The sequence below is a fragment of the Polyodon spathula genome, chromosome 11, assembly GCF_017654505.1.
Source record: "Polyodon spathula isolate WHYD16114869_AA chromosome 11, ASM1765450v1, whole genome shotgun sequence".
In the NCBI taxonomy this organism is placed as follows: Eukaryota; Metazoa; Chordata; class Actinopteri; order Acipenseriformes; family Polyodontidae; genus Polyodon; species Polyodon spathula.
Genome location: NC_054544.1, coordinates 40,073,156 through 40,084,033, shown reverse-complemented (window position 1 = coordinate 40,084,033; position 10,878 = coordinate 40,073,156). Strand labels below are relative to the sequence as shown.

At 36.3% G+C, this 10,878-nt stretch overlaps 1 protein-coding gene across 1 annotated transcript; it reads left to right on the top strand.

Moving 5' to 3' along the window:
* Positions 1 to 6,594: 6,594 nt before the first annotated feature.
* Positions 6,595 to 8,305, top strand: LOC121323569 (C-C motif chemokine 20-like). The gene is made up of 4 exons (XM_041264695.1): positions 6,595 to 6,757; positions 6,976 to 7,084; positions 7,473 to 7,550; positions 7,760 to 8,305. The coding sequence occupies exons 1-4, from the start codon at positions 6,676 to 6,678 to the stop codon at positions 7,782 to 7,784; spliced, it is 294 nt and encodes a 97-aa protein (XP_041120629.1). The 5' UTR covers positions 6,595 to 6,675; the 3' UTR covers positions 7,785 to 8,305.
* Positions 8,306 to 10,878: the final 2,573 nt, after the last annotated feature.

Sequence of the window (10,878 nt, the reverse complement as noted above, 5' to 3'; positions counted from 1 at the left end):
ATTCATTAGAGAATCAGTAAATACTGTGATAAACCACCATCATAAAGTTGTCCTTTTAAACCTCTTTAGGCATTTTACAGGCATTTATCCACTCGGTTGAGGCCTCTTAAACTTAACTAGCCACAAATGAGCTCCTAAATATATAAAGCTGCATCTCCCTGAGGTTATAAGAGGTAGGACACTGATTTGAGGTTTATAGTAGACACTTGGTAGGCGATGCTTATCTAAGACTGAATAAATGACTAATGTTTCACAAGATTACAAAAAAGCTGATTCTGTCAGCCATCACGGAAGACAGACCTTTCTGCATATTTCTACCCTTGACTTCTTGGGAAAAATAGTGTTAGTAATTGTTGCTCTTATCCCTTCAGAACCACTTAAACAGCTTGAAAACTTGAAATCAGTACTGACTTGGCTGCTTAGGGTTATGACAGATGTTAGTATATGATTCTAAGTCAGGCAGGCAGGCAACACACAACATTTATTTTTAATAATTATAGAATGTTTTTTATAAAGGGGAGACGTTTCCCCTGACAGACACATATACAAACACACAAGCACTTATCTTTTACTTTGACTTAACCCTTTGCGGTCCATTTATTCAGCGCTTGTCAGGCACGTCAGGTCCAGTTTATTTTCACACGAGCTGTTTATTTTACAGACGCTGTTGAAAATATATTTTTTCAGAGTAAAACAGGTTTAAAAGGCACTGAACCACAAAAGTACACTTAGTATTGCATCTCCAGCCAAGCCGCACACCTTGTTCACTGTATTTTTCACTTACCTTTTCATAGACTGTAACAGGGAAAGCAGCCCTGTACGGTATTTATTTTTAGAACAGGGTTTTCCCCTCCACCTGTGTTATTTTGTGTTTGTGTATTTATTATATATATATATATATATATATATATATATATATATATATATATATATATATATATATATATATATATATATATGTGTGTGTGTGTGTGTGTGTGTGTGTATATATAAAGGAACGGCGAAAGCCATGTGGTTTGTTTGTTATGTTTTATTTATTGTATGTTTATTTATATGTGACGGCAAAGCGCCGTCTGTTTCTTTTTATTTTGGAAATGTGTGTTATTGTTTTTGCATGTGTTTTGCAGCATGGATAGGAAGTGCATGGTAATGTGTGGCTGTCGGCTAGTCCACTGGTAAACTAGCCGGCAGTCACACAATTAATAAACTCGTGCAGATTGTGGCAGAGGGGTATTAGAATAATTAGGAACTAGTTAAACCCCTCAGCCACGGTATTTAAGCCTGCAGCTCTCCCTGCTGTAGGTGGGTGTGTTCAGAGGAGGAACGAGAGTGAGCGAGCAAGGAGAGAGAAATTTAAAAGTATAGGATCCGTGAATGCTACCGCCCAGCCAGACCTCTATTATTTGTGTTTGTGATTATTTTTGTTTACCTTTTTGTTTTACTGCAGCTACCTGGTTTGTAATTCTTCCGCCTTCTGGCCTGATATCACTGCAATGCCATTTCCTGCCACACGTACATACTGATAAATCCTCTTCTGATCACTCATTTTATCACCAAACTCCTCAATAATGCAATCCAAGTCATTATTTTATTACAATAACATTTCAAAAAGCACTGCAAATGTCTGGATGCAGAAGCAGCTATCTCCTTTGTTTATGTCTGTGTTATCTATGTGGTGCATGGAGCTATCAGATACACCTTTTTTTTCGGCTTCATTTGGCTCCTATCGGTCTCACACAGCCATTGAAAGGTTTTCTCAGCTTTTTCTGGAGAAAAAACGACTAGAGACCTGTGCTTTATGTCTTTCTGATGATGTCCGACAGTGGAAAATTGTAATATCGGACCTGGTTTGACATAGGACCGCAAAGGGTTAAACACCTTCAGTGGGACTTCTTCCAACACTTGAACAGAACCACCTTTAATTAATGTCTGATTTCCGCTTAAAGTCGGAGCTGTCCTTTAATTTTTTGACAAGTGACAAATTTGCACTATTTTTTATATTTGCACAAACCTGTGCTCCCCTATTCATATAATGCAGGCAACTTTCTACCAGATGAGCCAAATATTTAGCATCTAACTGTTGCTAACAAGTTTTGCAATTCTTGTCACAAATGTGTGGATTTATTGGATGGGGGTATTTCATCAGGATGTCCAATGCAGTTGAGCTAAGGACCCTTGGTCTAGGAAAAAAAAAGAACAACTTTCAAACAAATATCTCCTTCATGTTATTATTAATAATTACAACTTACAGAGACTAGAGGGTGAACTATGTATCACAACTGCTGCTGCAGAGTCACTCTCAGTAGGACCTCGGTTTTATACCTCATCTGAAGGATGAAGCTTAAGTGTCACACACAGCCAGTGGCTGAACTGGGATTGAGCTGGGAACCGCCTGGTAACAAGCCCCTTTTTTAACCACTGGACGCACCAAGCCTCCTTGTCCATTCATAAACCCAAACACAGCTTTCAACACCTTACCATACTGTGCTTGATAAACAGGGTTTCTTTGTTTAGTCATACCTTTAAAGCATATATTTCCCATTGTCACTAAATAGGCCAACCAGTTTTAGTTCAAACACATTGTCTGTTACTTATAAACTGCAGGGGAAGCCCCATACTAATAGCACTCACAGTTTCAAGTGACTTACTCACTCCTGTCCCCATTTCAATTTTTATATACTAATACAATTACCACGTAACCTTCTACAAAGAATTGCTCATCTAACCCCATCCGCTGCTGGATTACAATAGCATTTTTCACCAGCAGTTGTCTCCCTTGGCATTACAATTCTATTCATGTTTCCACTTGAAGGCTGTTTCAAAGTGGGTCACATAACACGTGGCAAAGGTGTTGCTAACTTCTTAGCATCACCATGTTAATATGGGATTAAAACAGACCAGCCAGGTACTGTCTGCTAGAAGTTTAAGTTGCTCTGGTCCTGTGTGTCACATTCCTTATTGAGAACTGCACTTGGGAGGTGGACCGTCGGCAGCAAATTATATTTTCAAATTGGCCCCCTTTGAAACACTTTCCCATGATTCATGACCCTTCAATGATTTGTGCCATCTTGACAAGAGCAACCTGCTATGGGTATGATATAGCAGTGATATTAACTTATGTATTGTTCTGGCTCTTTAGATTCACTTTGTTGAATAATTTTCTGTTTCAGTCATTATGGTCAGCTTTTAAAACTCAGAAGTCTTAAGCTTATAACTCGTGTTCAGAGTGTAACCTTAGCCTGCCCTGCTGGAACACTGTCTCTAGTGGATGTAAAAAATATATCACATGACAAGCCACAAAGAACAAATTAGATATTTTTTGCATCTAGGGGCAGAGTTACAGCAGGGCAGGTTAATAGTTACAGTGGTCTAGCAGAAGACATGTTGGCTGTATACAAGCCAAGGGGGTTCTAAAAAGTCACTAGAAGGTGATTCTAAACAACATTACATTAGTTAAGACAACAATTAACATTTTGGAATAAAGAGCTTTGAGATTTTAGCCTACTGATTTGAAAAAATAAATTAATTTGCGTATGTTGAAGAATAAAACAAAATAAATTAATAAACAGCTGTTAAAATGGTATACAACAAGAAACAGCTTAGCTGCAGAAAGAGTAGTTATTATAAACATAACAAATACTGAACAAAACTTTAACTCAATGACAAACGTTTAGACTAGAAGTATTCAATGTCTCCGACACCATCTGGTCAGAGCGCAACTCAATCCAGGACAATCAATTGAAAAATCAACAGAACGGCACAAAAAAGGAGAAACAAGCAACAGTTTGATGTGGCCTCAAACCTCAAGCACACAATGTACATGATTCCACTAAAAACAGAAAAGAAAACGACCCACCAAAGAACAATAAAGTAAACCACTATCAGAAAACTCTAGAGACAACAGGAAACAAATATTGCCACACAACCGCTGGTCAATAGACCAAAACCAAGTAAGAAACCCGGATTGAACACTTGCCCACAGACTAAATTGCTCGGCGTGCCTACAGGTCAGTATACCACAGCCATTAAAAGCACAGCCACAGAATTTGTTAAGTTTGACTGCCAAACCACCAACTGTGTTTACATTCGATATTTCAAACTACACGCATGCATATCAGTTTTATAGGCCACCAAAACACTCAAATTAAAGAAAAAAGAGCAACAACAGCAGTTAACTGATAGCCAATTTTGAATGAACAAAACAACACCACTCTTCCAGGAATACCTCACTTAGAGCTCACACTGTCTACGATACTCTCCTCTACCTCTTATCTCACTTAGAGTTCACATTGCCTATGATCCCCTCCCCTACCTCTTATCTCACTTAGAGCTCACACTATCTATGATCCTGTAGGACATATTCCCTGAATATGATAATACATGTATTAGAAATGTATTAGACGTGTAAAATGTAACTCATTAATGAAACTGTGTGTCTTGAGAAACAGGGCAAACTGCTATGTCTTGAAAGGGGCCTTTGGTTTGCAGACATACTGAACTATACAACCTATTGATTAGAGGACTGGTGCCTAAACTGGATTAGGCTGAGCGGACAGTTGAATTATGTATAGATAATTCACATGTGCAACAACAATCGTTTTGATGCAAGGAAGACATTAACTAGAGATGTCCCGGTGGAAAAGGACATTAAAACAACAAAGGACTTGGAGTTTAAAGAGGCACAAATGACCTCATGAAAATAGCTAATCAGCAGAGTGAAAAAGACTATAAATCAAAGCAAAATTAAACATTTTGTGCTCCACATCGAATGCTGAACAAGGTGCTGTCACTCTGCTAAACAAAGCTGCAACTCCAGGACTCTGCCTGGACGGATCCAAGATGAGGAAGCAAGCTGCAGGCGAGTCAACGACCACAAGCAACGAGACTGAGGCCCGGTAAGAAGACTGCCGTAAACTTACAGCAACTGTTAAACCAGTCAGACCCAAACCAGTCTGGGTCTGCTGTACACCTAAACCCCACAGTATCCAGATGTGCCCTGCTACCTGCTAGCTAAAGATGCAACCAAGTGGACAGAGCGGACGGGCGCTGTTGTGGATCCTATAACGAGGACTTGAGACTTTGTTACAGCTATTTGTTGATTCTATCAAGAATTGAGAGGAGAATTTGTACTGGATTGAGTTTCCAAATCAGCAGACCAAAAGCCTAAGCTTCAAGGAACCGTTGAGTATAATTCCAGTTGCATTTTCCTTTCATGGAAGTAAATTAATTAATTGTAACATATTCACATAGAATTGAAGTATTAATTATTTAGTTTGCACACTTTTAGTGAAACTTGATGAAGTAACTGTAAGTAATCTACCTCATATTGTTATATGAAGAATTTCTTTAAAAGTAAACTTGCCATATACTTAATCTATATAACATTAATAACCTTAATGTGATATATTTTAAAGATTGTCTGCATTATCTCAGATGTACTCTGCACTGGGTGTGTGTGTGTGTGAGTGTTTGTGAGTGAGAGACTAGCTATGTCACAGGCTGCTGCTGATGTTCTAGGATCTAGGGGAAAGGCGGTGTCATATTTCAACTGTCTTCTAGTCAAGCATGAATGTAGTGAGAGCTTTGGAATTGTGTTTTGTGCTTAGAGACTAAGAGATTTACTTTCTGACTTTTCTGATTTCTGTTTATTATTTGTGTACTTAAATAAAATACTACTACTGATTAACCATTTCTTGTGTCTGCGCGTGAATGTGTGTTCAAGTAAATCCTCTTTGAAACACGTCAATTTAAATATTATTATTGAGAGAACTAATCAACCCAGATATTAAATGATCAATTATTGAATTGTTCCCACAATCCCCTTCCCTACCTCTTATCTCACTTAAAGCTCACACTGTCTACGATCCTCTTCCCTACCTTGCCTTTTATCACTCATACCAATGACCATCAAGAAACCATACAAAGAAGACATTGAAAAATACTTCAAAATGTTTGTCTTGGAATTTTAGTTTCTTTTAGTATTTCAATATTCAGCATTACTGGGTGTTTTAGTAGTTATGGACCTCATTGCACACAGTAAATTGTCCTGAGTAGTTGCTTGCTAGTTTTGTACTGTTTAAATCACTTGCATTGCCTGTATGTGCTTCAGAATAAAACCTGTGGTGTCTTCATTGTTGTGTGAGGTGGTTTGACAGTGTTACTTTTTGACAGTAATATTCACATTGTGTGAATTCAGTGTGGAAATTGGTCTACATTTGTACCTCGCATATGATTATGCATATTGTTGTGGAATAAAACACAAAAAGATGTACTGCATAAATTGTCAGTTATTCATGTGAGTTGTTTTCTTTTTTAATAGCATTGTTTGTGATTTTTAATGTAGAATCGCATTACATCTGTTTTTTTTTTTTTTTTTTTTTTTTTTTTTTTTATTGTCCCTTAATAGTATAGCTATCTTTGAAAATAGTCCCACCCATTGTTTATGACTGTACTGGAAGGGAAAAAACCATGCAGGAAGTAATTCATGTTTAGCCTACTGTCTGAGTTGATAGAAAAACCCATTACAAATCTTCAGGAACTATTTATAGGAACTAGGGAAAGTCCTTCCAACTTGTATAAAAAAGCATGATTCTCAGGCAAGTGAATTCAGAAACAGACTGCAGACTAACAGAGTAACTAACTTGGTTGAGTTTAACTGAATAATTTATTTCAAAGATGGCTCATTGTAAACTGTTTGTTGTTGCAACAATGGCATTGCTTCTAACTTTCAACCTGTTCAGTGAACAAGTATCAGCACGTAAGTACAGGCAACTGCCATTTGTATTTGTTTAATGTACAAAGCTGAGTGATTGATTGTTAAGCTTTAAATTAAACTCTAGGACTTTGCCTTTGGTAGCTAAACAGTAAGCAAATAGGAAGCACACCGACGTTATATTGTATGGTGTTTAAGTTTCCTATATGTAAGTGGTTGAAATATGAACCTGTTAATAAATATGTATTTTGTCCCTTTTTTAGAATATCAAGACTGTTGCATGTCTTATTCCAAAAAAGCATTGCCATGCCCCAGGATTCGGGGATACTCAATACAGTCTGTCAAGGATCTGTGCAACATTGAAGCAGTAGTGTAAGTCTTTTACATATATTTAATAATATATATAATATATATATATATATATATAACTATATATAGGATATATATAATATATATATATAGATATATATTATATATATACTTTAACCATTGGTACTGACTCTAATTAAAAGAAGTACTGAATCTAATTAATTAATTTATACATTATAGTTTGTGTGGATGTCTTTAGATACCACTGTATAACAACTTCACCTTAGCTCTAGGAAAGGTGAGCCAACAAATATGTATTGAATAAAATAAAAATAAGGTGGAAAGGTAATATTGATTTATCACTCAAGATATGTATAGAAATACATTACAGGATCTCATTACTCTGAAGAACATATTCACTAATTACACCTCCACTTCTGTTCTTTAACAGTTTTCACACCATTAGAGGAAAGAATATATGCGCAGATCCTTCTCAGGAATGGGTGATGGACCGAATCGCATGCCTTAAGTAAGTACATCTTTCATGTATTGATATATACAGTAAATTATGTTCTACAATCTTGAGGTGTGTCTCGCCCACATTTATTAAAATGTGTGAATTAAGAAAGTCTGTATTATTTTGTTAACCTAAATAAAAAATGATCACACATCAAATCCACTTGAGAAAAGTAAACAGCAGTGTTTAATAGTCTGTGTTTTTTTTTTTTCTGTTTGTAGTAACAGGGTGAAGAGAATGGCCTAAAACAGAAGCCCAAGACTCCTGCTGCCAAGCAAAAAAGAAGAAAAGTTATTTAAATTAAGATGTAACTGTATTTGATGTTTATGAGTTTGATATAAATGCTTTACAATGTTAAAAAAAAAAAACATTGTATGAAGGAAATGTGTAACAATACCTTACATTGCTAAGGTTTAAAATGTTGAGTATAATTTGTGCTATATTTATACACATGAGATGTGTGTGGATATTCAAATTGAAAACCCTTATTTATTGTGCTGTGTAAATGTGAAAAGGGAACTTCATTTTAAAAATCTGAATTATTTATATTATTATTTATATTACTAAATTGTATGAGTTTTTTTTCAGTGGCTGTGTTGGAAGAAATATTTATCTGTTATTGTCTCATAAAGCATGTTGCTTTGTTTAACAAAATACGTGAAGTTTTGAAAACTTAAAAAGTCTGTATTCGGTGGTTTGTATCCACTATTGTGGAATGAATATCTGCTGTGCAGTACCAATTTCCTGTTGAATTCATTGTCATCCTACATTTTCTGTTAATAAATTCTAAAATATGTAAATACTGTGTTGCTGTGTATTTCTTTACTTTCCAAAACCAAAATCAAGATGATTCTCTCAAAAGCTTGGGAAAATCCAGAGTTCAATTTCTTTCTGTATTTCTGATCACGGTTATGATGTTGTGACTGGGTGGATGGTCTCTATCTTTACTTAGAAGCCAGCCCCCAAATGTAACTGGAAATGTTATATTGTAAATTGTGTAGATATTTCATCCCAGGATTGTTTGATCCCCAGTTTAATAAGCTTGAATGGATGGCCAATTGGCCAGTTAGCTAATTGAGGCAATCCATCTGGAAAGCAGGTGGATAAAGTTTGTAAACAGGCATTGCAAAATAATGGGGCAGGGGCGGTGCGCATGATGCGCTATAAATAGGTTTGAAATAGTTTAAATTAGGATTTTTTTCCCACTGATCTACAAAGCCTTGAGCACCATGTCAAATCAAAAGAAATATTCAAAAGCTTTCAGCAATTTACTAAAAGTGAAAATTGGAAATTATCAGATTAAAAAAAAGTATTCATACCCTTTGTAATTGCAAGCCTAAATTTGCTCAGGTGCAATATATTACCTCAACAAGTCACGCAATTTGCTGATGGACTCCACCTGTGTAAGAAATTAGTGTATCACCTGCTTTTAATTAATCAGTGTGGATAAATATCGCTTTCTCTGTATGGTCCCACAGTATGGTAAAGACTTTCAAAAGAAAGAATCAAAATGAAGATGAAAGAGCATTCTAAGCAAGTCAGGGATGTGATTATAGAGAAGCACAAATCTAGGGAAGGGTATAAAAGCATTTCAAAGGCTTTGAACATCCCTCGGAGCTCAGTGCACTCCATCGTACAGAAGTCGGAAAAATACGAAACTACCACCACACTGCCTAGATCAGGCCGCCCCTCTAAGCTTAGTTGCCGGACAAGAAGGGCACTTCTTAGGGAAGCTAATGTGAGGCCAACTGTGACTGATTGAGTTACAGAAGTCAGTGGCTGCGATGGATGATGATGTTCACGTATCAACAATCTCCAAGCCATTCCACAAAAAGGGTTTTTATGGGAGAGTGGCAAAATGTCACGTAGAAGATATTGCAGTTATGTGGCAGAACGTTTTGTGGTTTGATGAGACTAAAGTGGAAGTTTTTGGCCTGAATGCTAAGCGGTATGTGTGGTGCAAATCAAACACTGCACACCAGCCAGGTAACACCATTCCTGCCGTAAAGTATGGCAGTTGTAGCATCATTTTATGGGGATGCTTTACAGCAGCAGGGACTGGCAATATTGTCAGGATTGATGGTAAGATGAATGGCGCACAATACAGAGAAATCCTGGATAAAAACCTGAGCCCCTCTGCCAAAAAAACTTTCACAGGACAATGATCCAAAGCACACTGCCAGAGCAAAACTGGAATGGTTTAAAATGAAGACAATAGATGGCCTTGAGTGGCCCAGTCAGAGTCCTGACCTTAATCCCATCGAAAATATGTGACAAGACCTCAAAATTGCTGTCCATCACAGTTCCCCAACTAGCTTGACACAGCTTGAGCAATTTTGCAAGTAGGAATGGGCAAATATTGCTCCATCACAGTGTACAAAGTTAATAGAGACTTTTCCGAAAAGACTACTGGCTGTAATAGTTGCCAGAGGTGGTTCAACCAAGTATTGATTCAGGGGGATGAATACTCAAAAAATGATTACTTTTTCAGTTTTTTCAATAATTTTTATTATTTTATTGTTTACTATTTTCTTTGGGGGGGGGGGGGGGGGGGGGGACTCTGTGAAGAAGAATGTGTGACTCACAAATAAAAATTCCCAATCTAATGCATCAAAATCCCAGGCTGTGAGACTCTTAAATGTGAAAAAAGGGATGGGGGCTGAATACTTTTTCAAGGCACTGTATATATATATATATATATATATATATATATATATATATATATATACACACCTCTCCGTCGGTTTTCAGCCATGCTGATCTGCAATACCTGTTGGTCAGTCTCATTTTATACCTCCGAGTTTATTTTTTATTAATTAGTCGTAAGATAAATTAGTTGAAACAGTATTCACTACTAACGACATGACACCCAACTAATGACATTTGAATAACAATTTGGGCAAGAGCAGTAAAACACATTATTAACCAACCAGGCACAAGGTATTTTGCTTCATTACAGAATCATAAATTCACTTATGTAACAGCTTTCTGCGCATGGAAACCACATTTTCACAAATTTTACTAGTAATCTACAAAAACCGCATAAGTACTTTACGCAGATCTAATTTACATATCAACCCCCACCTTTCCCATTCATTTGCATGACGTCGGGTGAAAAGCCTGGTTTACTGGAGTAAAATAAACTGAGCGAATAGAAACCCTAAAAAACATTTTACATGAGACATTTTTCTTGTGTAAATGTCTCGAGTTAATGTTGACTATATATATATATATATATCTATAATATATATATCTATATATATATGATATATATATATATATATATATATATATATATATATATATATATTTATATATATATTATATATAAGATATATAT

Coding starts and splice junctions, on each gene's coding strand:
- LOC121323569 (XM_041264695.1), top strand. CDS start 6,676: ATGGCTCATTGTAAACTGTTTGTTGTTGCAACAATGGCATTGCTTCTA. Junction 6,758..6,975: donor CAGTGAACAAGTATCAGCAC/GTAAGTACAGGC, acceptor TCCCTTTTTTAG/AATATCAAGACTGTTGCATG. Junction 7,551..7,759: donor GACCGAATCGCATGCCTTAA/GTAAGTACATCT, acceptor TTCTGTTTGTAG/TAACAGGGTGAAGAGAATGG.